Below are 25,894 nucleotides of genomic sequence, written 5' to 3' on the forward strand. Positions count from 1 at the left end.
CAATCTGTAGAACTCCTTCATTTAGCCTATTTCCTAAGGCCCATTTTGTATTTCAAATACTAACAAATCTGAACCTATGCTGCTGTTGGAATGAATTCTAATTTGCTGAGGCACATGGGGAAAAATGAGGCTTCTGAAATGTCTAAGATGATCAAGACATAATTGACTCTAAATATCAGTAATTTTTTCATCTATTAATGACTAATACTGAAAAAGAGAAAGTCCCTTTCTGTAACCAGGTCTTCCACTTGAGAAGAGACTAAACCTGAATTTCTGAGGCAAATTAGCATATACATAATTATATTGCTCAGGAAATGTTTCTGCAATTACATCCTCCCAATGAAGGAAACTGAACATCGATTTGCTTTTTTGGCTAGTGTAGTGTCTTTTGTTCATTATACAACAGCAAGAACACGAAGAAACGACAGGGACACAGTTGGATCCTGAATAACCAGGTTTCCTAACTGTATGCAAACATGAAAAGCTTAGCTATGTTAAACTGCTGCTCTAACTGTGTTCTGGCAGTGTCTAAAACATAATCCACAGTACGCACACCTGGAGGGCTCAAAACTACTTAAAGGGATACAATCCCACATTCAGTCCCTGGCTCAAGACACTATGCTGGTTTTAGTTTTAAAGAGCTTGCAACTAGACTCAAAACATCACATCAGTTCATGTTTTCTAAAATACTTGGAAGAGTTAACTATTCACAAAACAGGATGTCCAGAACATACTTTATCCTAGGTCAGATATGATCTTTCAAAGCTGCCACAATAAAAGCAGCATAAATATCGCATCGTGTACGTGATCATCACTTCACCAAAGACCTTGGTGGAACAGTTGTGCCATGATACCTGGCAGCGCACCAAGTGTATACTTGTGACAGCTCTTCATGCAGCAAGGAGGACCACAAATACCTCGGGGATAATATGACTGCTTTTCATTCAGGAGGTAACACAAGCACCCAAACTCTCAGAGCTTTTCTCTGGCTGTAACTGTGCCAGGGAAGAGACTTGTCCAGGTTCTGCTCATTTTGCTCCTGTTATTGATGCAGCCTCACTCACAGAGCTTGGCAAAGGTGTCTTGGCAACTAGAAGGTACAGTTTTCAGCTTCACACAGGGAATTATTGTTCCCTAACCAAGAACGCACTATGACGTGGAAGGCTGTGTATATAAACATGTAATGGTGAGCCTCTGCTCTGCATGATTCACTGTTGCACCAGGCACACCAGACTAAAGGGAAGAGACTTGACCTTGGGCAACCAGCAGCTCGGTGGCAAAAGAGACCCAGCATTTCCCAATGTACCACAATCTATTAGGGGTTACTGCAGCCAAGTTCATCCAATCCAAAGAGATTTTCTGTATTTTCTTGTTTAGGAGACAGTTAATTAAATCTGAAGAAGGTTTACCCCACGATAAAAATACAAAGCAAGAGTTAAAAATAACTGACTCATAGAAGTCTAACCTGGAAGTAAAGACAGTTCCAAGGAACATAAGAGAAGCATCAGATGAAAGCATACATCTACATATACAAACCTCACCATAAAATTATTGTAAGCATCTAAATAATCAATACAACTAGCAAATAGCTTTGTCTTTCAGAGGAACCCAATAGTCTCTGGATCAATAACATTTAAAGTTAAAAGACAGATATCAGACTATTAAAAAACAAATACCATTGCAGAGAACTTGGTCCTCCTGTTAATAAATCAATACAAACTAAATTTTACAGCTTCTATAATCAGCAAGAGACATATCAGTGTATCTCATTAGGCCGGGGTTAAGAATTTGGCAGCAACCAAAGCCCATTTAATATCATTTACTTCAAGGCAGACATGGCAATACAACAGATGCCCTAATTTATTTGTTGATCTTTGTATTAAAATAACAGTTTGCTGGTAAACAGGAAGGGTAATGATGCCAGTCACCCTTGTTAGTGGCTAATAATTGCTTAATTTGTCCACTAATTGACCTGTGCTACTGTTGAAGCACTGGATCGTGTTGCAGGGCATGAAGTAAACAAGGCCACTGTAATGTTACTTTAGAGAATGACTTCTGGAAATAGAACTACTTATTGCTATAAATTTTCTCTTCACAGATGAGCAGATTAATTGGTCTGCCAATTAGTCTGCTATTAAAGAAAAAAAGGGCTGCCCACAGATTGGTTGGATCTTCGAACCACAGCCCCAGTTTGGGTCAAATGAAATAATCCAATCTGAATCAGTCACATCAGCTATGAAAAATATGACAAGTATTATTTAAAAACAAATCTCTGTGGCTGGAGATCAAGGAAAATAGCCCAATAACTAAGTATTAGCTCTTCAAGTGACTTCAAAATAAAATGGACAACATGGTGGAATGGGCCTAGACAGGCACATTACAGTGTGGAAAAGTTCTCCAATTAAAAGAAGCAAAACAATATAGATTATTTTTGTACCATCCTTTCTAGAAAGTAATTAAAATCATTATTTTTCAAATAACAACATGCAATTATAGATGCTGCCTGGAACTGGAACAGCTCAGAAATCAACATTCAGCCATGACATAAGAAACAGCTTATTCATAGTCCACTAAAAATCAACCAAAGTCTTTACATTAACTTCAAGGAGCTTTTCATAGTTGCGAGGGAAAGGAAAGTATTGAAAACAAGGAAAAAAAAAATGCTGACAACTGTAAGTCATTAGCTACACAGTCACAATGGCTCCAAAAATTTTAGCAGTTTTTTACCAGTCTGTCTTGGTAAACACAGCTTCAGTGAAACTGTACTAAATCAGGACCAAATATCCTCTACTCTGAGTCACTTCTTTGTCATTATTCTTTCTCGAGACTAAATGCACTTTCTCGAATGTGTCTTGCATTCTGCAGCTCAGCACCTCTCACCTAGTCCAACACCAGATCCTGTGGCATCTCTCTGCCCTCCCTAATCCAGCTCAAATTATCTACTGGTGCTTCACAAGCAAGCTGATCATTCCCTCTCCCATAACATGTCAAAGCAACCTTCTCTGCTCACATTATTTCCACTGTTCTGTCTGGGTGTTTCCTCAAGCAACTGCCTTAAACTGTTTAAACTTCCTGCCATCTCTAACATGACCTCTCCACATTTGCTCCTTCCAAAGAAAAGCCTGTCTTATCCCTGTTTTCTCCATTACCACATCCTTCCACTCTCAGTCTGACAATATGTTTAATTGTATAACTATATAATACATTTGCCCTGGTCCTATTACTGAAAATCTAATCACCACAGATCCTAATGCAATATGGCAACTGCTAATGCAAACATATCCTGGACTGTGTCTAGCACATGCCAAGAAAGAAGTGATTTATATTTTCAGACCCATTTCCTAACGCTGAATAGCTGCTGGTATCCTGCAGTGAGCTCACCGTAGCCTGCAGGTTAAAGAGAATGTAACAATTAAGCTCTAACAACAATAGGATATATTCATTGGAAAACAAATACAAGGGATTCCTGAATCTTATATAAATAACTATTGAAATATTCTGTTAAAGGAGATTGAAACCAATGTGAAAGACACTATACTTACACTTTTGTGGAGAGTAGGAAAGCAAAAATGTGGAGTTAGGCTTTTTGGAAGGTTTTTTTAATGTGATGGTGAAAAAAAAATATCAGATGATAGGGCCAAGCAGCTACAATAGCCTATCTCCACAAAACAAGTACAGCACCAGCAGTAAACAACAGCAAGATACTGCTGTGCCACCGTGTGTCTGTGAAGGAACTCTCTTTTGGCAAAGGGGCCCTTGTCTGTTCAGCCTTTGCCCTTTTCCTGCGGCTGCAGAAAAGGAAAAAAAAAACACCATGAAAGAGACAGATGGACACTCTTCTCCACTCCAGCATGGTGGGAAAGGTGTTACACTCATACTGAACCCTACTCAGCACAGGTCATAGCAATGCCATGCCAGCATGGTCTCTACAGAATGCATATCTGTGCTTTCAGTGCAGCCCCCAGCACAGGCCAATAGACAGAAATGATCCAATAATGTCTTAGCCTGAAGTGTTTCCAATATTCAACACAACAGCAAGAAAAAAAAAAGTGCATGTGAATGGTGATAAACGAGCAGAGCTGACTCACAGCAGGGTTATTGACATGATCTAACATCATGCTGTCACTGAAATTATCCCTACAAAAGATCATCGCATAGAGTGATCCATAAGCACAAGATCATTGCAGATGCTGACTCTGCTCCTTCTTACGCTGCTGCTCCTCCTCTTAATGTGTAAAAACAGACTGCAAAACTCGACTTTTTTTTTTTTTTTACACTTTTTAGAAACATATTATTGGGGGGGAGCACACAAGCGTGCACACATTGATTCTAACATCAATACAGAAGGAATTTATAGATTTGGAATGCGTTGTTAATTGGCTTTCTTATCTTTCCAAAGGTCCCTTTGGAATCCATGGCAAAAACAAAGATTACATCATAAAAATAATATGGGTGATGAAGGAGCACTGCAAAACTAAAACAGGCACCTGGTTACAGCATTAGATGAAGGAAAATTTGTTGCCTGAAGTATATCAGTCAACGGTTTCCAGTTGCCAAACCTGATGTATATCTGCATGCATGTGTCTCTCTCTGAGTGGTTACTGCAATTAAGTGAGAGTGGGAAGATCCAGAACACTGGCTGGTTTTCATTAACTCCCTCTCTGGCCATCCTCAGTACACACAGATTGCAAGGGAATTGCTTGGACTCAGAGAGGGATGCAGTACCATGCACAAAACCTTACTGAGTATTCATCAGATTCTACTTTTCTGCTCAGCCTCTGCTCCTCCTGTTTCCTCTCTGTTGATGCTCAAATTTCATCTAACCTTCCTCCAGGATAGGTTCAGAGAGGGCCTGCACAGGCCTGTGGGTGCCGCATGATGAAAAACAACCAAGTTCTTTGAAAATGCAGAGAAGTTAACAATTTTCCCCAGTGGTTCCCATGGACGGGAATCTCTCCAGGGAGACAACAGCTAAACACCACAACTACCCATGACAAAACACATAAGGAGCCAACCAAGGCAGTTCAGCCAGCTTTAAGAAGGGTGCAGTAGGTGAATCCCATGCATTCCTGGTTACAGTTCATCTAAAGTGTATAGAAAGAGAAGAGTTGGTTGATTCTCCTGGAATACCAAGCCTTTTGATTGCAGAGCAATTTGTCCCCAGCTAGACAAATAAATATTTCGGTGCTAAGTAAGATCTCGTTGCTTGAGTGTGGTTGGCTAAAAGCACCCCAAAAAATCTTTATGCCCCTGAGGTCATTTCAGTCAGTTTTTATCTGCAACCGTCATTGCTGTTGTTAAAAAAAAAAAAACCAACAACCAAAAACAGTTAAGTCCCTAGTGGATTGTACACATAGCCCCATTTCACCTGTTTTTAAAGAAGCTTTAATCAACTTGAGGCAGAAAAGTTGCACACCTAACTTAGGATTCCGCTGTGATAAGCGGATTGATTAGGAGCACATCAAGCCATATTATGGCATATTTGTTCTTTTATTTACCATTTACTTTCTCATCTATTCTCTGCTGTAACTCTATGTCTCTTCAAAACACAGGATTAAAAGCAAAGGAAATCTCAAATAATGGGATAAAATGAATGTGCAGGAAATGAATGGGTGAATTAGATTACAGCAGATGAAACACTGAGGTCTCAAATGCAAAATGCGGGGAGTTTATTTAATTTGTTACTCTTTTAAAATGAAAATATGCTCACTGACTTGAATTAGTAATTTCTCTGTTTTAAGATATGTTAGGCCATTACAGCTAGGCCTGTTTCCAGAGCAGTGAAATAAATGGAAAACAGCCAGTCTCCCAGGGAACGCACTAGCTCACTGCATTTTGCCAGCCCAGTGAAACAGTGCTAATGTCAGCTCCAGAGAAAACTGTGCTTTGCTGTAGGGGCTGCATGCAAAGGAATTGATAATGACTAGAACAAATACTTAAAATGGCAGAGCAAGGCACTATGGATTTTAACTCAAGTTTTAATGTGCATGGTAAGTACAGACAGTAATTGATTTAAAGAACGTTAAAAAAATTACTGTTCCTGACCTCTCCCTCCCTATTCCAGTTAGCACAGGGTTCCACAAATAATTAATCTGACATTCAGTGTGGCTGAAACACAAATCCATGTGAAGGAAGCAAGAGGTGGGAACAGCAGTCAAAAGCTTCCCAAATAGGTTCTGCCAACATAAGAGAGAAAGACTGAGACAGGTCAGTCGCTGACCTGAATCGGGGCATCCCAATGCCTCACCTCCACCCCACCCCTCCAGGTTTCTCAGATATATTCTTCTGCATGTAATGATCTAGCTGAGGGGACTGAAGTCTCTGCGGGAGGACATCAAGTGTGTTGCAAGCCTCCCTAAACAGATCAGCATAGTTTGTGAGGACAGTGAGTAGCAGTTGTGTTACTGCATCACAGCTCTATAATTAAATGAGACTCTGGCCATTTCGGTACCCAAATATTTCAACTGCTTTCCAGAACACCCAAATAAAGTTATAGAAGTCCTTTGCCCTATTGTATGGATACAGGAGACATTTCTGCCATTACAGCCCCAAGTGGCATTAAGATTGCAAATTCAATAAAGATTCAGAAATATCTTGCCATAGTAAAACATTCTAGGACTACTGAGTAATAAGACTGACCATATGATGCCACTAGGCAGACTTTCATGCCCGTTTTAATGTGTCTGCAGATTAAAAATGGATGGGACAGGCTGGGATGGAAAACACCCTGCAAATTTATTTTCTTACATTGATATTCCTTGTTTTCACACAAAGGAGGTACACTTACACCATCTACCTTTCATGTGCACTGACTATCCTACTCTTTTTCCTAGATGTCTACATTTAGACCATGCAAACATTGCCTCAAAACCCTAAAGAGTTCCAGACCGTGGTGCTCCAGATGTCTTTCAAGCAGGGAGACTATGTAGAGAAAAGGATGTGACTGGAATAGAGTCAGCCACAAATCAGCAGTCTAGAAGTAGAATCAATTCAGTGCAAAAAGTTGGTAAGTGATGAGTGTTTGGGATTTCCTATGTATTTTTATGAGCTGTGGCTCTTTCCTCATAAAAATATTCACATCTGCTTTGGAGGATATGTGACTGCTGATGCTGGGCTGGAGCACAACATCCTGATTCAGTACTGAAAAGATATAGATATACATTGCCAGTAAAACATAATTAAAGTTGGCATTCCCAGAGACTAGGATGTGGGACCAAGAGCCAGAATGCCTGATCTTGGTCTCTAGCAGTGCTGATTTTTGGCAAGTTGCAACCAGAGTCTGCTATTTTAGTATGTTCAACTTGAGATAGCACTGGCCAGATTTGCAGAGCAGCAAAGCTAGCATCTTTAGGGCCAAAACCAGCAGATGGATTTTTCAAACAAACTCATGAAGCTCAGTGGTGCTGACTGCACTTGGAAATACAGCAAGTGGCAACAAAAAGGGTTTGCTAGAAAAAAAAAAAAATCCCTGTAGAGGTCAAGATGGAAAGGCTTTTAGTAACAGAAACAACCAGTATTGCTGGTCACTTCAGAAATGCAGGCTTGAGTACTCTCAGCTCTGCTGCCTTCTTTTCTTCCAAACAAAATCAAGGAGCACTGAAACTGTTCCACAAACCATAGGTGGTGCTCAGCACCTCACAGTATCACCTGGGAAGGGTAAAATGCATTATTTGAATTTTGCCTGTTAAAATTGTCAACTAAAAAAGACAAAATGAAGCATTTTGTGAGTGCAAGCCTAGTTCCTACTTGAAAGTTCTCCAGATACTTTACTCTAGCCAACACCTGGTCCTGCCTGAAAAAATAACATTACTAATGAGACCTTAGTAGATGATGAGATGAGACCACAAAAATTATTTCATTACAAAAGACTGCCTAGGTCATATTTAGGCAATGTTGTTCTGATAAAACAGTCTTCTAGCATGCCTTAAGATTTGCTCTGATGCTTTGGCAGTTTAACAGCTAGACACCCCAAGGAACCTAGTTGACCCTTTCTCTCATTTGTTGGAACCAGCAATTTATGGCCTCAGGACTCATTTTGATGCCATCGATTTGGATTGTGGGTTTTTCAGACTTTACAAAAAGATACAGAACAATGAAAAAAGCTAGATTCTCAATAGCTTCAAACTTGGGGGACCATGGCAGCAGCAGGCTGCTTGATCAGAGAAGCAGCAGGGTGTTAGTGGCACCATCTACCTCATCCCACCGCAGCTCTGAGCACATGGGACTCATACACTCTCCAGCAGCACCTGGTACTCACTGTGAGTCCAGGTGGGGTATTGGGTTCATCTCTCCCATTATTTCATGGTATCTGGCTCTCCTGTTCCTTACAGCAATGGGATCCCCTCTAGCTTCAAAAAATTAGACCCATGTAGGGGAGCAGAATGAGGCCAAGGCTGGATTTGTCTGGTAAAAAGTGCGAGATTGAACAGAGGGGAGCAGACTGCCTCCTGACCTCTGCAGTGATGAGCACATACCTCAGCCACTTAATTACCCTGAAGGCTGATGTAGCTTGCTTAACTACAAACTAATCTCGCCCAGGCCCAGAGGGCAATCGTACAGTTCTCCAGTAGAACTGGCGCAACAGCAAAGACCTGTGGAAGCGACTTGAAAGAATGAGTCAGGCTATCAAAGAGAGGACATATCAGCAGGAGTATACAGCTGCTGCAGGATTGCCCAAAGGGTTCATAAATTCAGTGCACAGCACAGACTGAGCGGGTGGCTTTGTTTGCTTTAAATTTTCCTAATACGCTGTAAGAAGCTTGGAGCTCTCTTTGCTTCAAAATGAGCCTACCAATACCCCCTAGATGGTGCCTCTCTTTTCCTCCTGGGAAGAAAAAAAAGGGTTCCTGAAGAAACACTGCAGTGATCAGACGATCTCACTTTATTAATGAATTACTTGGAATTTATCAGAATCATTCTAAAGATGTTGCTTCAGAAGGTGATGTGCTTGGTCATTATTATTCAAAGTCTGTCCTTCCCATCAGTGCGAGTCCTCCAGACAGTTCTAAAAACATTTGCTGGATTATGGTCCTCAATTTTTACAGAATTAACTAATGTTAAATACAGCTAAGATTTAAGCCTTAGAATTGAACAGAAATATGCAGGAGATCTCACCTTCCCTGATGTGCAAGAGAGTTGCAACCCAGAAAAGTGGCTTGATCGCAAAGGCAGAAAAAATAGACACAAGAGTAGAAAGATCCTGAATGCATGAACCAGAGTTAAGCAGGCATGTACCCTGGCAGAATTAACTCACTCATCCTTGTATGGTTTCCTTCTATCCTTATCGATTTACAAAACATCAGGCTTTTCACCATGGCCCTAAAGGGGAGTTTCAGCTGTACACCAATTGCTTACACAGCACTAGCAAAGAGGGGAAAAAAAATAGAAAATCACTTCATTCTCCAGTTTTCTATTTAGAGCTATAAGGGTCTTGCAGGGAAAAAGAATCTAGATGATTACATTATTGCTGCTCCACCCAGGACCAGGCTGAGCTCCCCAGAGCCTGGAAGATGACTGTTATCATCCCCTCCTTGACAACTGGACATGTGGAAGTCCAAAACCCTTCCAGGGCCAACAAGGAGACTGCATCACAAGTGTAAAGTTTCCGAAGTTGCCTGCAGCGGGGAAAAGATTCCCAGAAGAGCTTTATAAGTGATAAAAAGAACGCTTTTATGGACCCAGGGAGGACTAAGCAGACTTTGTTCTACTTGGGAAACCACTAAAAGTTGCTGGAGTACAGGAATAGCCAAAGATGACAACACTTCTCCTTTCAAACCTTTTGCTGAACTGTCTCACCAGGACTCTGAGCACTCCCTATGCCCAGAGTCACCTTTTCACAATCTGGCAGCAATGCCTTTCTCTGGGGACCAGGAACCTTTGGGTTTTCAGCATGCTTAGTTTAACAAAGGTGGGCACTAAGAATGAAGGGATGGACTAGTTTTACCTAACACCTCCCTTGGGGGCTTGTCATATAGTGCTGTTTTGCATGTTCAGTAAGCACAAGCAAGCAGCTACATTGTGCTCTTGGTCTTATGGCTTTAACTGTGGTAGCAATAAGAACTACAGAAGTCTTAAGATGGATAGATCAGCCCAAACAAAGAATGTGTTATAAAACAAGAAGGCAAAAGGTAGATTTCTCTGGAGGGAGACAGAGAATACATTTACATATGAAAATCTAATATACAGTGAAAAAGAAAAAGGGCATTACATAAATAATGCTAGGGAAGAAATGAAAAATATGTATTCTTAAATACATTCTAAAAATGGTTTCCAACATCTGCAAATGTGTTGCTCAGTCATGCAGAGACCCAGAAGCAATAGGTATGAACCAGGCAGGCGCACAAAGCTGTGTGATACAGAGACCAGAGGGGCACTGCGGAAGGTCAGTCATTCACAACTATCCTTCCCAGTTTCCTTCAGCTGTAGGACGTTGTAAGAGTATATTGGGGGGCATCTCTATTAATTTGCCTTGACCTTTAATAACCGGGAGGCACGTGCTATTGGCCACTGTCACAAGTGGGCTACTCAGCTAGACAGACTCCTGGTGCGACCCACCGCCAGTATGAATTTTTTCTGGATGAATACTGCTGGAAAGGAGCAAGAGCACATGGGGAAGGAGGTGCCCCACGGGTGATGTGGTGCCCTAACATTCCAGGTCTTCTCAGGAAGATACACATGCAGGATTCAGAACAAAGCGGGAATCTGAACTGAGAGGAACCCAGGGAGAAGCATGCATTGCATTTTCTTGTGCTCCAGCTCAGAAGTTTAGTCCACTCAGCTGAAGAGAAGAGCTGAGGTGTCCACTCCTCAAGACTGAACCCCAGCTGCTCACCTCTACCGGAGTTGCTGCTTTGCCATTCCTATATGAAGATGGCACATACAGATGGCACACTCCCCAGATCCTAACGATGGCAGCTGACAGCCTGCCCCTATAGGAAACCTGCACAACTGATTGCCCTCATTACCCCTGTGGGGACAAATGAAGTGATCACTTTCTGGTTACTCTTGATAAGTGAAAATTTACAGCCAGTTGTAATGGCACCTTTTGGCTGCTTCATTGATTTTCACTTTACTAGGTTTGCAGTTTATACTGCTTCACTTTTATAGGATTTTTCCTGTCCTTCCATTCAAATCAACTAAAAAGGTGCAAGGCAGCTCGCCTGTTTCCACTCAGGCAAAGTCACTTGTAGGACTCCTGTAGTAAAGCGGGGCACAAAGTCCGCAGGCTCCATGCAATGCTGGTGTCACCCAGTAAAGGAGCACTTCTAAAATGGACAACCATCAGATTCCAGAAACAGAGAAAGAGAGTTCTGTTAATTTAATAAAGAGCTACTTTACACTTTCCTGTGGTTGCCTTCTGGTCATGAGAAAGGCGAGAGTGGCATCACTGCTGTCTTGCTCTTCCTGAGAGGTGGCTACCTTTCCCCTGAAGCTAGTGTGAGCTCTCTGCTTGCTCTGGGTTTGCACCTCAGAAAGACATCTAAAAGTACCACACAAGCAAAACTAACACAGCATGTGAGACAAAAGTAGATCTGAATCCATTTCCCTCTTGATACATGCAAGTTGGTAGTAGAGGCTGAGCGGTTCTAATCAGTGTCAAAGGACAGTCAAAACTGAAATGAAACACAGAAGTCCATTTGCACAGCAAAGTCTGTAACTTCAGTCTTGGCAGACAATGAAAGCAAGGACTGTATGCAACACCTGAACTACTCCTGGGTGACTCATAAGCTGACCAGACTGGGGAAAAAAAAAGAAAAAAAAACAAGAGTGATTTATTAAACAAAAACCTAATCCTCTGGGAAGATCCGACAGCCAAGAAAACACTGGCTGCATCTGAATTTTCTCCCCTTGAATCTGAGATGAAAGTTGTGTATCTGCAACTTGCTTCCAGTGGTGCTGGAGGGGACTTGTTGGATAGTTACTTGTACTGGGCTCCAGCAGGAAAAAGCTTTTTTTCTGTGGTTTATTTTTTGTCTTAAAGAAAAACCAAAAATGACCATGTTTCTACATGAGGAAGAAAACTGAAAAAGCTCTGCCTCTCACCAGTAGAAACAGATACGTTCTTTTATTTACACTGCATGACACCCAGGCAAGAATAAGCTCCACAGAAATAAATTAGGGCCACTCCCTGGCTGCTAAGCAGCAGAATATGTTTTAAAACTCCACCCACCCTCTAGGGAAAATCTTGCTGTGAAAATAGAGCTGCACTGCAGATCCTAAAGGTGATGGTAATTAGCACTGAAGATGGAATATTCAGAGAGCAAACTGTCCTCACATGAGTAGGGCCACCACAAGCATCTGACATCTCTGCTTGTGAAGAGGTAAAATTCTCCAGGAGGGTATAAAGTACACGTTTCCATCTGAAGAACACAAGGGAGGAAGTTAGATTAACTTTCAGACTCCTCTAAGCATGGAGCGGTTTTGTTGTTACTGTTTTAGGAAGAAGAAAAAAAACACCATTTCCTAAATAATTCTGTTCGGAGACAGTCTTATTGCAGAATCTACTTTGAAGCGTATTAAACTAAGGAGGAATAAGATGCTTTTGTTCCAGAGCAAGAATTGCTCAAGAAATGTTCTATTGCACTCTACATTCACAGCCTGCCTCAGATGCAAATGAACTCTTAAGTGCCAGCAAGCCCTCAGACAGAAGCTCTCCCCAAGCACTTTGCAGGAATGGGTTTAAACTCTGGCAGCACTGTGACCACATAAGCTAATGTCAAGGTGCTATTTCCCTCATAACCTTGGCGATTAGGAACATTGCCAGAAAGAATGAAAAATGGAGTTCATGTGTAACCAGGGGCGAAGACTGTCTAACTTTCTACCTTGAATAGTCAGACTGGATTTTAACATCTTAAAGGTAAATTTAACTTTAACAAACAGCCTCTTTTATTGCATGAAAGATACAGACATCAGAAGGAAGAGGTGCCATTGAACACAGACGAACTGAGACCCCAGACTGCCATGCACACTGCAAATGTAAGGGTTTATTCCAAAGCCCCCAGAGGGGTCTGTTGGCTGAGCATGGTGGCAGTCACTTCCCGGCTGCTGTCTCCAGCGCAGGGCAGGCAACCTGCCTGCAGTGAACTAGGGGTTCAGTGCCAAGGGGTTTCCAGTTCTGACCCAGGACAGTACAGCTTGCTGTTCCCTGCTTCTCCCCAGGAGTAAAAGACAGACCCAGCTTTGGAAAGATGGTGCCTGGGAGAAGGCTGGGTCACAGCATTTCTAACTCCACTCTTGATTCTGCGACAGACTGCCTCCTCCTGTTTGACAGAAGATGGTTAAAGCTGAGTGAGGCTGAATGGCTTCTCCTGTACCAGGGAATTCCTATTCTCGCTTTGCTGTTATCACACCAAGCACTGGTGTTTGTAAGGGGATTGGCCACAACGGCGATTAGTGCCCTACAAAAGCCACCATGGCAGTAGAAATTTAATAACCATGAAAACCGAAGTTTTTCAGCGATGGTAAAAATAGCCGGTGCCACATCTGTTCTGTAGTCACCCAAAGACCTGGCTTATGCTTGAACATAACATAAGACAGAGTCCGGCTTTGTAGTATGTTGCCTACATGCTGTACCACTGGCTGAAAATTTTGAATTAAACTTTGAAAATTTTGATGAAACTTTGTCATAAGAGGACCTACAGACTTTTTCTTTCCTCCTTTTTTAACTGAACACTGAAACAGATTTTTACTTTTCTTTGTTTCTTCCTTCTCCCCCCCACATTTTTCCCTTCAGTGATAAAGTGAAGGGAAGAAAAAAGAGAGAAAGGGAAAATAAGAGAAAAATAAAAGTGAGCCTGTATGAAATTTCAAATAAAGCATTATCTTTGAAAACCTGTGGCATTAAAAGAAATACAAACTAATTATTTTTCATCCATCTCCAATTATCTTCTACATTTAGCAGCAAAGACTAAAACGGTAGCCTCCAAATCAGAGCATGGATACCAGGGATCTGTTACCGTTTTCTGAACATGTAATAAGTAATTGGACCCTTGAACTAACACTATAGCCCACATCTGGAAATTGTCACGTAGAGGCCGCATCTGTCAATAAGGAACCAACCTTCCTGGGGAGGGTGACTTTTTAGAGAGCTGTGTGCCACCCTAAAACCACACTTTCTGTCTACAAAGTGTTTGATAGAAGTTTGCCCATGCACTAGGGTGCCAGCAAAGCAATTTGTGCCTACATTTCTTTCTAGATAAAATTAAGCAGGACTGGTAAAGAATTTGTGTCCCCTGGGGTGTGTGCCCCATTACCCCTCCTCTCCATCCTCAGAGTCCAGAGAAGCAGCACCGCATTGAAAGAGCAAAGACAACCTCTAAAGGGCTATTGTCCGGGGCAGGAGCCTGCTTTCATCCCGAGTCCCTTCTTACCCTCCAAACAAGTTTTACACCCTTTTCTCAGTAAACTGCAGAAGTCATGGAGACAGGCCTCTTATAAACATGTACACAATACCTTGCGACAGACAGACACAGAGCATGTGAGCAATTTGTGCAGGGGCAGAGGAAGAATTTCACCCAGGTGCCCTTGTGTCAAAGAAAAGTTTCCAGCGGCCAAGTCCTAGTCACATATGAATGCTGGCTCCTCAGAGCAGCAGCCATAGCAATGCAGAAGGAGCAAGAAGGCAAGCGCAGGGCACCTCAGAGACAAAGGAACTGAAAACAAAATGAAAACAAACAAACAAAAAAATCAATTCAGCTGAACCGAGCCAGGGCAGGCAAAGAACAAAGGGTCAGAAGACAAAGCCGGAAACAATAGACCAGCAAGATTAATATCAGTTGTGAGGAAGAGCTGAGACACTACTGAAGGAGAATGAAAAAGGCTTAAAGAAAAGTATAACTAGAAGAGATTCCTAATTGTGAAGCCTGACATACCACTACAACACCTGCAGCTTGATCAGCACAGATCTCACACACTGCTGCACTTACAGAAAGGGCTTCGTCTCACAGCTTAGATTCCTTGAAATTAATGATGGTCACTTACTAGGAGCAGTTTCTTTTTTCATTAACAACAGAGCCGTGCAAATGAGATCCAAAGACAACCCCAAACTTCCTGCGGTCTTTACAGCCCTGTTCTGATTTTTGCATATTCATGCACTGCTCTAATTCAACCGGGGTAGGACTTCAAGATTTCTGCCTGGGATTTCCCCACTAGCAACAGATGCTCCAGCACTGTTAGACCCATGCATGCGAAGTCCAGTTTGAGGAAACCTGTATGCACGGTACACTGGGTGCTCTTGGCCAGTTGGACTGCTGCACAGCCACCAAGAATGTGTTAGCTATCACTTCCAGAGAACCTGCTCTCCCAGGTAGGCCCAGAGAAGATCTGTTGCATGGGCATGATATTGCTCCCTAGGAGTGCTGGACTTGCTGCCCATAGCCATACAGAGCAATACACACAGAAAATGGCTCTGACCTAATTGATAACTGGGAAGACATGGGTAAGCATCTCCAAAATCCACTTGGACTGCAATTTCCAGTGGGAAAACCAGGCGATATTAAGGAAAGCCAAGTGACCATGAAGTTCAGCCAAATCAGTATTTTCTCTTTTTCCTACCCTCAGACATCAGCAAAGTGCCACAGTGTGCTGTTACAAAGATGATGTGCTTTGCCCTAGAGGTAGGTTGGTTAGGGCTGGAAGGAAATGATCTTTAAGCTAATGTTATTCAAAAGTACGAGCAGTCAAGAAACATTGCAAAACCAGTATGTTTAAGAGATTAATTGGGCAATCCCATCTGGAGACAAAGCAAATTTGCCTGCTTTTGTATAGTAAAGCCTTTCTCAATTCTCCCTCTTGAAGACCAAGGGCTCCTTTGGATCTCTGATTATTTTAAAGAGGATTAGTTAAGCAGAGGTTGTCAAAGGCCTGCCCTGGGCAAAGGGCAAACCGAATCAAACAAAGCCACTTGACATTTCTTAGCTGCGTAGGCAAAGCTGACCTTGTTGTCCGAGGGATGAGGAGTTAGGACTGATCCATTCCTGTTACTGGAAGATGCAAAGTGAGCATGCAGGGCTAGGCTCAGGGGGTGAGCCTGCTTGGCAAGTCCAATTTTCCATTCCCGCTACTACTGATAGGATGGAAGAGATGAGACAGCAACTTCTGCTGTTCCTGGGAAGGGGTCTCTCAGTCATGCATCAGCCTTCACCACAAATGACAACTCATCCCTCAGAGGCAGCCCGGGTCTCCAGAGCTCTGGGGATTCCTCTTCCCTCTGCAGACTGCAGCCCCCAGCCTCTGCACAGCCCCTCTACCCACCCCTGCCACCATCACACCTTCTTCTCTTTTGTGCAGGGGTTCCCTGGCACATCCAGAACACGTACATGGTAAGAGAGTGAATCGCATAACTCTACAGCCAGAGAAATTTAACCCCATTATAAATTTCCTCCAGCTCAGGAAACCAGGTGTATAACCTCTCATACTTGCCTGACACCATAGTGAATTGACTCAAAACCTGTGGTATCTTGTAACAGCTAATGTCACTTTGGGTAGCAGAAATTCTTCTGGCGGTCTATTTACATCAACACAATTTTAAGAGGAGCTTTTATTTCCATTACTCCAATACGGATGTTTTATATTCTCAGAACAACCTCTCTCTCTCTCCTGGGATACTTCACACTAAAATCCCATCCAGGAGATTTACAAGGGACAGACAATAGTGTTTTTCATGTTGCTTTAGAAGTCAAGGAGAGTGTGTTTCCCTTTGTATTAAAGCTTAGGAGCTGTGCACTTAAAGAAAAATAAACAATCTTAGTGAGAAGGATGAATGCAGTCTAACAACTTTAAGAGAGCCCTGCAACTCATTTTATGGTTGGGCTGTTGAATTCTGTTGTCTTTGTCAGCTTCTCATCATTTGGTGTCCTGAACCCCTATAAAAGAGACCATGAACTGCAGCTTCTGTTCACCATGTTCCCTCACTGCTTGTAAGTGCTAAGCTGTGGCTAAATGCACAGAATAGTGTTCCCATCCTCTCCTGCCACAACTTATGCATATCATACCTTATGCATGCAGAATACCACTCATTTTATAGAAAGATTTTGCTCTTTTTTTGACTGAGAGCAGTGACCTCTAGGGTGGAACTGTGCAATATGAGGTGCATTTTCCTATGGACTGCAGCCAGAAGAGGAGGTTTGCAAAGGATACAACAAGTATTGAAAGGGAATGGAAGGTCTTTTGGGGTGGCAAGAGAGTATAAAACTCTCTTAAACCGGAGCTTCTGTTTCGTTCAGTTCAGTTCTCTTCAGTATTAGCAATGCAGCCCACAAACTGAAACACTGGCAACACCCCCCCCAAAAAGGGCACTCCTACATCAGAGAGCACTCACAGGCCTGCTGCATGGCCAAGGCAAAACACCCTCCAGCACCCAAAGATGAATGACAAACTAAGCCTTTATACATATGGAGGCATTCACTTTGAGTCTAGAAGTAGCCAGGAGAGCGTAAGCGTTTGCTTCCAGTCTCTTTCATTTGGCAGAGAAGGCAGAACTGAGACTTTACAGTAATATAACAAACATGCATGTATAAGATCCCCACTCTCTATGGAATCCTATTTTGTTTCCTCCTCTGGTAGGAAATATAGCTGAGAAATGAAAGTGATTTGGCTTGCTAGAAAGAAGAGTAGAACAGATTAAGTGAGGTCAGAACTGATGCAACTCATGCATTTATTCAGATGCAAATTCAGTCTGATATGAAGTCTGGTAGATGATGCCCTCAAGCTTCTGAGGGCCCCATCGTTACCAAAACAGGCATTTTCTGGGTTCAGGGTTTTCTCCAGTACAGCTGCTGTTACCAAAAGCATCCTATACCAATGCCTACAGAACTCAGTTTCATTTCTTTAGAAATTTATCCCCTGGAAACAGCTAAATAAGGCCATCATCTCTGTTACTTCAGAAGGGTTCCTTTCACATGTAAAGGCTTCATTAGCTGCATTTAAAACATGCCCTGTCCTGTCTTTCAGTTACTATCACTTATGCCCTAATGCTCAAAAGATTTATGCTTAGCGAAGGAAAGAGAAAAGCAGCTTTTAACCCCAACAGTTTATTCCTCCTCTTTCTTCATAATAAAAGACAGATGTTGATGAAAATTCCAAGTAGGAGCAACAAGTTTCAAAATGACTCTTCTCACACATACAACTGCCTTTCCCACAAGCCAAAAAAAAAAAACAACAAACCAAGAAGAAACCAAAAAACCCCAAGTCCTACTCATGTTGCAGCAACTTCACTCTCTTACTAACTCCTTCAGGGATACTGCAGGATCAAATTCAAAGAATTTGAAGGCACTGTCTCCATGAAGTGAACTAGAAAACTGCCACCACTTTTAAGAGCCCATCTCGGACTCTGTCCAGGAATAAAATCCCTCATAGCATGTGGATCAACTTGGTCACATAGAGAACTAGTTCATTACCCACTAGCCCAGTGAGTTACTGTGCAACAGCAGGACTCCTGAAACAGCTGGTGGGAGACTTGTTTTCAGGCAGTCTGTCCCCTTCTACCCCAGTCTTTAAACTTACAATCAAAATCTGCACAAAAGTTTTCAGATTTTTTTTTTTTTCTGCCCTCTGGTGGCAAGAGGGTGGATGTTAAAAACACAGACCAAGAATGTTAACAGAAAACCAGGAGACATTGCCCAGTGTCATCTGGTTTTTCATTTCATATCACCTCATTCAAGGAGAAGCGAGAGGGAGCATTCATTTAAGCAGCTGTAATGAAAAAAGATTGATTGAAAAGTCATTTTTGCTCCATTTCGTATGGATAAGAGTCCCAGGTGTCTGTTTTCCTTATATTTTCTTTTTAATGCCTGTTCCCTATTCAGCTCATAAGCTTCAAGGTCAGCTTCAGGTCAAATTACACTTAGCACAAGAAGCTCAGCATCTGCAAACCCAGCTGTGGGATCCCTCTCCCGCCCCTCTTGCAACTGGTCTTCCATTCTGGGCTCCCAGCCTGGCAAGCTATATTAAAGTAAAATGCAGAGGGGACAAATTTTCATTTTTTGCATTTAGATGGCGTGGTGGGTGCCACACTGAGAAATGTGTTAAAAAGACGGCAAATTTCATCCTAGTAATAGAACATGCTAAGTCTATGAGGAAAGTACATGTCTAAGTACATCTAGGCATGCTTATGCTTGCAATTGGTGACTGCTGACAAAAGCCAAAGCATACAGGACAAACTTAAACATGGTAGTCACCACATGTCTCCTACAACTTTCCATGAACATGAATAGTGAGGAACAGTTGCTTATCTCCCACAAAGAAAATAAAATTCAGCGGCCAGAGGAAGGCAAATAAGACTGTAAGAATGCTGGGGAAAAAAACCACTCCTATTGCCAGATCTTGGATAAAATCCAAGCCTTTGGAAAGCTGGCTTATCAGCAATGTTTAGAGGGTAGAGGCTTGTAGAGATTTTACACATACATATTTGTGCACACGACCTACATATATAGGCATTATCTGACTTCTGACCCTATCTGTAAGAGTTAATAATTTACTTGCCTTAACAGTGTAACATGGAAGACAGAAAATAGCATATGCTTTCTTAAATAAAAATACTGGGGGGGGGGAGGAAAATGAGGAAAAATGTCTAAAAGGAAAATAATCTAAAACCACAACTTCAGAAAAATCCCTCAGAAATCTGAACAGCCCATGAGAGATGAGTTCAAGCTGTAAGATGAATTCACACTCTTTTGTGTTGCACTATAAAAGCCCTCCAGGAGCAGCAGTGACTCCAGTTGGTTAGAAAATGGTCTATAAGAGCAAAATGAAAACAAGAGAGTCCTCTTCATCCTAGACCCTACTCTTACTTACTCATCCCCAAACATGACACAAGCATCAATGCTCGTGATGACCGTCACAGCCTGAGGAGGAGAGCGCCGTCCTACCTTTGGATGTAAAGGGTACTCATGCGAATATACTCTCTGGTGACTAACTCTCCATCTCTGTCCCTGAACTTCACAACAAGCTGTTAAGAACTATCAGGCAAACTTCCTAAAAAGGCTAACCTGAAGCATTGTAATAACTCTTAAAAGACCAAAACAGAAACAAAAGGTTCTTAATCCATCTTTCTATGAAGAGGCCCTCTGGGGTTTCGTCTGCCTTTTAAGGAAGCGAGCTGCAGCTTGGCAGCTGCACCATGCGTGAAATATTACAGCACTTGTTTTTAACTGCTGGATGAGGTGCCCACTGATCCTGGGGAGGTCTGGCTACTGCTGCAAGCACTCCACAGCTACAAGGAGACAGAGGTGCGTATCCAAGTTTACAATACTTGTACATCTGCAGGAATACGGGGTATTTGTATCCAAAAATTCAGTTTTCAGTGGATATTTCATAATGGAATATGAAGAAACACGACACAGAAACAATACAGCTCAGAATGGGGAGACGACCTTACGGTCTTCTCCCACAGGAACACAAAGATCCTTGCTTAGATTTAACCTCTGGGTAAAGTGAAGGACAAAGGACCAACACACAGGACCAAGCATATCCTGATGTATCAAGGCTAGACAACTTGCTTCTCATCAGCATATCTTGCCTAATCAAAAAATGGAAGATGTAGTAGGGAGCTTCTGTGAAGCCCCAGGAGGCTGGTGTTTGGGCTACACATAGCTATATATCCTTAGCAGGGAGACAGCCAAAGAGGTCAGGAAGAGACTTGGCTAGCTCAAAGATAGACAGAAAAATGAATAAGGAGTTAGTTATGAGCTTAGAGCTTTAAAGAGGAAGGCAGAGCCTGAAATGAATGAAACCCAAGAAAAAATGAAGAAAAAAAAAAAGGAAGCTTGTAACTCAGTATCTTTCCCCCTATTGGCTGATTCTCCAGGCCTCAGCGGTCACAATTCTGCTCCTCCATATACAAGATGCTGCTTGCACCTGGGGAATCTTTGGGATTAGCTTCCATATCTTAATATTTCAGGTGGTGAGCATAATCAAACATTCAAGAAGAAATCTCTCTACCAAAAAAAAATAAATCCTGACATGTTCCATATGCACTGGGCTGGCATTTGGATATTAAATCTGCAACACCTAACTCTGCCAAAATGCTTCCCAAGACTCCAAAAATAAAATTCCTGATTGTGCCCTCACTTGACTGCCAAAGGGACCCTTTTTATCCCTTCTTTTGACTCTCCAACACAAAAGTTTCCAAAGATGGAACAAGTACCCAATTTCACATTTGGCAGCGCTAGAAACAATGCAGCAATGGCCTTGAAATGTTTGCCATATCTACTTGTCTTGACACTAATTGTACACACAAGGCAGCTTCATCTGCACTGGGCAGAATGGCTCGATGCACAGCAGAGTTCAGTGCCTTCAGATCCGTGCATTTCCAAGCGAGTCAAGCGTGCATTATAACTGCAGTCACAGCAAGTTTCTGATGTGCTTCTCCAAGACTGACGCCTCCTTTTTCTTATTCCCCCCCCGCTTTTTATTTTAATTTTTCCTACAAAACACAAAGTTTCTCTGAGATAATCAGAGCATGACTTCCACCCAGTTGTTTCATCAGGCTAAGCGTGCCACCCGCTTTTTCACATTCCCTTTTTTTTCCCCTTTTGAATAAAGTCTCCATTATCAAAATAAAATAACGTCATTTACAAAGCACCACCTCAGCAGCACGCCTCAGCCCTCATTTCACAGGGCTATGCCAGCAGCCACAAACAGAATCAAAGCATCCAATTAAAAATCCATACTCATTAACAAACATCATGTGTACTATAATGCCCTGCATTGACTATGCCACCACAGGAGATGGGAAACTCACTGAGTTTTCCCGCTTTCAGACTGAAGCAGCGTTTTATCGAAGGAAGGGTTCTACCTTTGCTGCTCCACGGGCCGGCAGGAAGAAGCCCAGGGTCCTGTTAGCCCATCGGTCTAGGACAGCAGAAGTGACAGCTGTTGACCTTTTGCCTTAGAGAGATGCCAGACGCAGGACCTTGCCAGGATGAGGAGCACACAGAGAAGACGAAGAAACCACGCCAGGCCTTTCCCACCGAGGTCTTTAGGTACCAACAGGGCCAGTCGCAAACCAATCTGCGGCATTGCAAGCAGCCAATGTAATAAACTCTGCATATGCTTGATTGATGCAACTCATTGGCTAAGCAGGGCCGGATCCAAGATGATGTAGTAAATTAGCATATTGCCTTGGCTTCAGGGAGGTTACGTTGATTTACACCATCACCCGTTTACCACCACAGAAAGTCACGTACCGTAAGTACAATATTTCAGACCTATACAATGAAGTTATACGAACACATGCCAGGATTATGTATTTATTTGTACCTACAAGCCTGAGATTTACAACTCTTTATAAATATGAGCTGGGCAATTTGCTTTCTATTTTTAGGAGGAATGCTTTGTGCAGGGAACAGCTGTCAGCCACTGGGAGCTGTGCTCCTCAGAGCAGCAGCTTCAGACAAATAGAGGCCACTTAGAATGAAACTGGAGAGCTAGGGTCATTGCTTTGTGGTGGGAAAAGAAGCTGAAGATAGAAGACAGCAAGAAAACATAAGCACTTAACAGAGAACCACTCCCAGTGCTTTTCCAGCCTGTCTTCCTAAGAAAAGGAGCCTTACACCATCACATCATGTATGAACGAGCATGACTATCAGTTCTTCCTAAATAGCTTCAGAGCCCACTGTCCAATTCTGACCAAGTTCAGCAAACATTCACAAGACTCACCAGTAATATATTCCTACTGCCTCCAAGACGACAGGCAGCTGGATAGAGGCAAGAGATTCTGCTAATATCCTCACTGTGGAAAAAACTGTCATGTGAACTCAGCCTTCTATCAGACCCAAAGCTATGCAAAACCAATATGCACATGGATAGGAAATCGGATCTCATCAGATCTGCCACCTTTATGCAGACACTCACCTTGGCACACGAAGGAAGATGGTGTTTCCCCAGGGTGGACTCGTGCAGTGATGAACACCACTTTCTGTTCAGCCCCTGGGCGCAGGTTCGCTGCAGCAGGAGGGGATGGTAGGGGACGGAGGGAAAAAGAGAGACAAAGATCCTTAAACTGGGTCCCATATGTAGGACACAAAGGGCCATTAATATTGAAGCATATCCTTTTATTAAAATTGGTCATACATTATAAATAAGCACAATCTATAATTAAAGGAGGCAGCGTCACTGGGTCTTCATACCAGGCCATATAGCAGAATGCACAAGGGCTGCAAAACTAGTGACATGCAGCCAAACCTGCAACAACAAAGTTAGCTCTCTTTTTAAAACCCAAGATTTACTACAGTGAGTTTAATTTCACTGTAATTGCTCTCTCACTTGTGATAAATGTCCCCCTGGGGCGACAAGAAGAACAGTGGGGGGCCATTCACAACGTAAAGCCAATTGCACCCTGCATTACACTTGATGCAAGCCTTAACAGTGCCAAACAACGGTAAAGTGCTAACAAATGACATTTATTAGGCTTTGCTGTGGGGGATTTTGGGAGGTTGTTTTTTTAATCTCTTAACTATTTGGGACTTCATCTGCCCTGACTGAAAGAGATTTTCAAAAACAATGAAGTATGGAAAAGAGACCAGGATTAAATCCAGCAACCTTCTCCAGCGAGGGCATGAAAATGTGCCAGGTCCACTTCAAATTACAGATAGATGGAACGGAGACTCAGTTCCCAACTACACCGAACTTAATGTGGGTTAATCCCCCAGTATTGAAACCACACTACTTTGGCCACTTGCTTCAGCCATAAACTGCATGGGTCAAGGAGGATGTTTTCCCTGCTTATGCAGTGACTGCATTTAATAAAGAGAAAATAAAAATTACACTCTTTCAAAATGGGTTCTGGGAATTTTAAAGACCATAAGAGGTCAGGATCTCAGTTAGATGTCTTATCTAGATCTGAACACACACAGCAGGGGTAATACTAAACACAGCAGGATCCAATTGCTAGAGACAGTTTAAATCTTTGTTTTGAAATAAAAAGTTTACACATTGAAAGGAGACTGGAAACTAAATCCAAGCTTTTTTTTTTTTTTTAATTAGGTTGATGCATTACATATATACCCAAACATAGACTTTTAATTTCAAAGATGTTTGGGAGTCCTCAAGACCATATCTGAGTTATTTTTTTAATTTTCTGAATTCTTAGAAATGTTCAGTTTCCCCAATGGTAAATCACACCTAGCAGCAGCACAAGAATAATCGATATATTTTTGGTTGTTCTCAGGAGACAATCTCAGCACATTTCTTTTTTATTTTCTTAGCCTCTCTAAATGTCCTACAGCTGCTCACCCTGTAACTCAGCCATTCACATTTGTTCTTTCGTACTCCAACTTCACCACTCTCTGGTGTTTTTGAGCCCCAGAGACAAAGAAATATAAGAAGGAATGTCTCTAACAAACATAGCAGCTGCTGGGGTCAACGCTGTCTGCGGAAGAAAAGTGGGAGGCAGCAAAAAGTAACACACCACCATCAGCTAGAAGTTGATGACCACTCCACATCATTTGCATTAACATTAAGTAGTGTGGGAGGAAGGAGATAAATCAGCAAACCAACTTTAACGAGCAAAAGGAGAAGGCTGGGATCACTTTTGCAAGAGGAGAGGAGTTTTTCCTCCTGCCTTGGAAAAACAGCATTACATTAAAGGGACAGTTGCTCAGCACAGAAGTGATGCTCAGCAACACGACTGTCACTGTTTGGAGCTGGAAAAGCTTCTTGGTTAGGAAATCTTTTGGACAGAGGATTAGTTTGGGGGGTTTTGCGGCTTTGGTTTCGCTTGGTTTTAATGACAACATTTTTGTTATTTATGCTTTAACCTTCATAACAGTTATTAAAATCATTAGTCAGTTCATTCTCCTCTGGAACTGAAGAGAACTTTCCCAATTTAGAGCTCAGTGCAAAGCCGCTTGGAGTCAATGGGAAATGCAGCACTGGGTGCAAACCAGGTCCTCCCCCACCCGCTTCCTCAGGGGATGGAAAAGCACCAAATTACCACCCTGCACTCAGTGCCAAGCAACTTTACTCCTCCTTGGCTTACAGTCCCCAATGCATCACCCTCCAGCCCAGTACATTTGCTGCAGAGTGTGAATGCACAACCCTGCCATGTACAGACCCTTCCATAGTACCCAGCCTCCTAGACGTGCAGTGCTCAAAATGAGCACAGGCACAGCTGGCTGTCCATCTTCTTGCAGATATTTTCTCCAAGTTTGTCAAGACCAACAATACCTTTATAAACCTTTTTCTTTAAGCAATATCCTGCATTATTCATATAGAAACAATAAAACACATGGCATGTGTGACTGTACACATGTGTATTTCTTTCTGGTATTTGAGCTGGATGCAATAATGTGACCCGTTAACTTTTTTTTTGAGAGTTGTTTTAATTTTCAGTGTTTAGATTTCAGAATGTGTGCATCTGCACAAGCAAACAAACATTTCTTAAATGTTTCTGTTAATATTTTGGAAAAGCATGAGTCTTTAATGCAGCTTGGAAAGCCTAATTTTCTATTTCAGTAGTGTCTTCTAAATGTGGGTGAATCTGGTAAAAATTGCTTTGGTGAGTAGAGACCCTGCTTGAGTACAAGACTCTGTGAACACATGGGAAGAAACTAAACTGGCAGACAAGCTTTCAGTTCTGCAGGTCCTCTTCAATCACAGTGCAGCTACTCTGAAAACACTGGTAAAAGGGGGACACGTGAGGCAACACAGATGCTCACTAGCCAGCCTATGGGACAAGGTGCACCAAGGGCTTCCAATATGAATCAAAGATTAGTTCATACTTAATACCCTAACACCTAAGAGTTTGAGATGGGGACTTTGAACCCGGCTGGTGCAGGGCATGCATTATTTACAGGCTGGGCTCCCAGCCTGAACCCTAAGCACCAGCATATTATAACCCATCCATCCAGACATCCCACGGGCGGTCTTGGAAATCATATATTCAGCCTCGCACGCT

At 42.3% G+C, this 25,894-nt stretch overlaps 1 protein-coding gene across 1 annotated transcript in view; it reads right to left on the minus strand.

Moving 5' to 3' along the window:
• Positions 1 to 25,894, minus strand: part of AGBL4 (AGBL carboxypeptidase 4) — a 948,642-nt gene that overhangs the window by 199,191 nt on the left and 723,557 nt on the right. Inside the window, exon 7 of the mRNA XM_059822199.1 lies at positions 22,852 to 22,941. Coding sequence (XP_059678182.1) covers positions 22,852 to 22,941 — 90 coding nt within the window. The remainder of the gene's footprint in view (positions 1 to 22,851; positions 22,942 to 25,894) is intronic.

This window comes from Gavia stellata, chromosome 10 (genome assembly GCF_030936135.1).
Source record: "Gavia stellata isolate bGavSte3 chromosome 10, bGavSte3.hap2, whole genome shotgun sequence".
Lineage (NCBI taxonomy): Eukaryota > Metazoa > Chordata > Aves > Gaviiformes > Gaviidae > Gavia > Gavia stellata.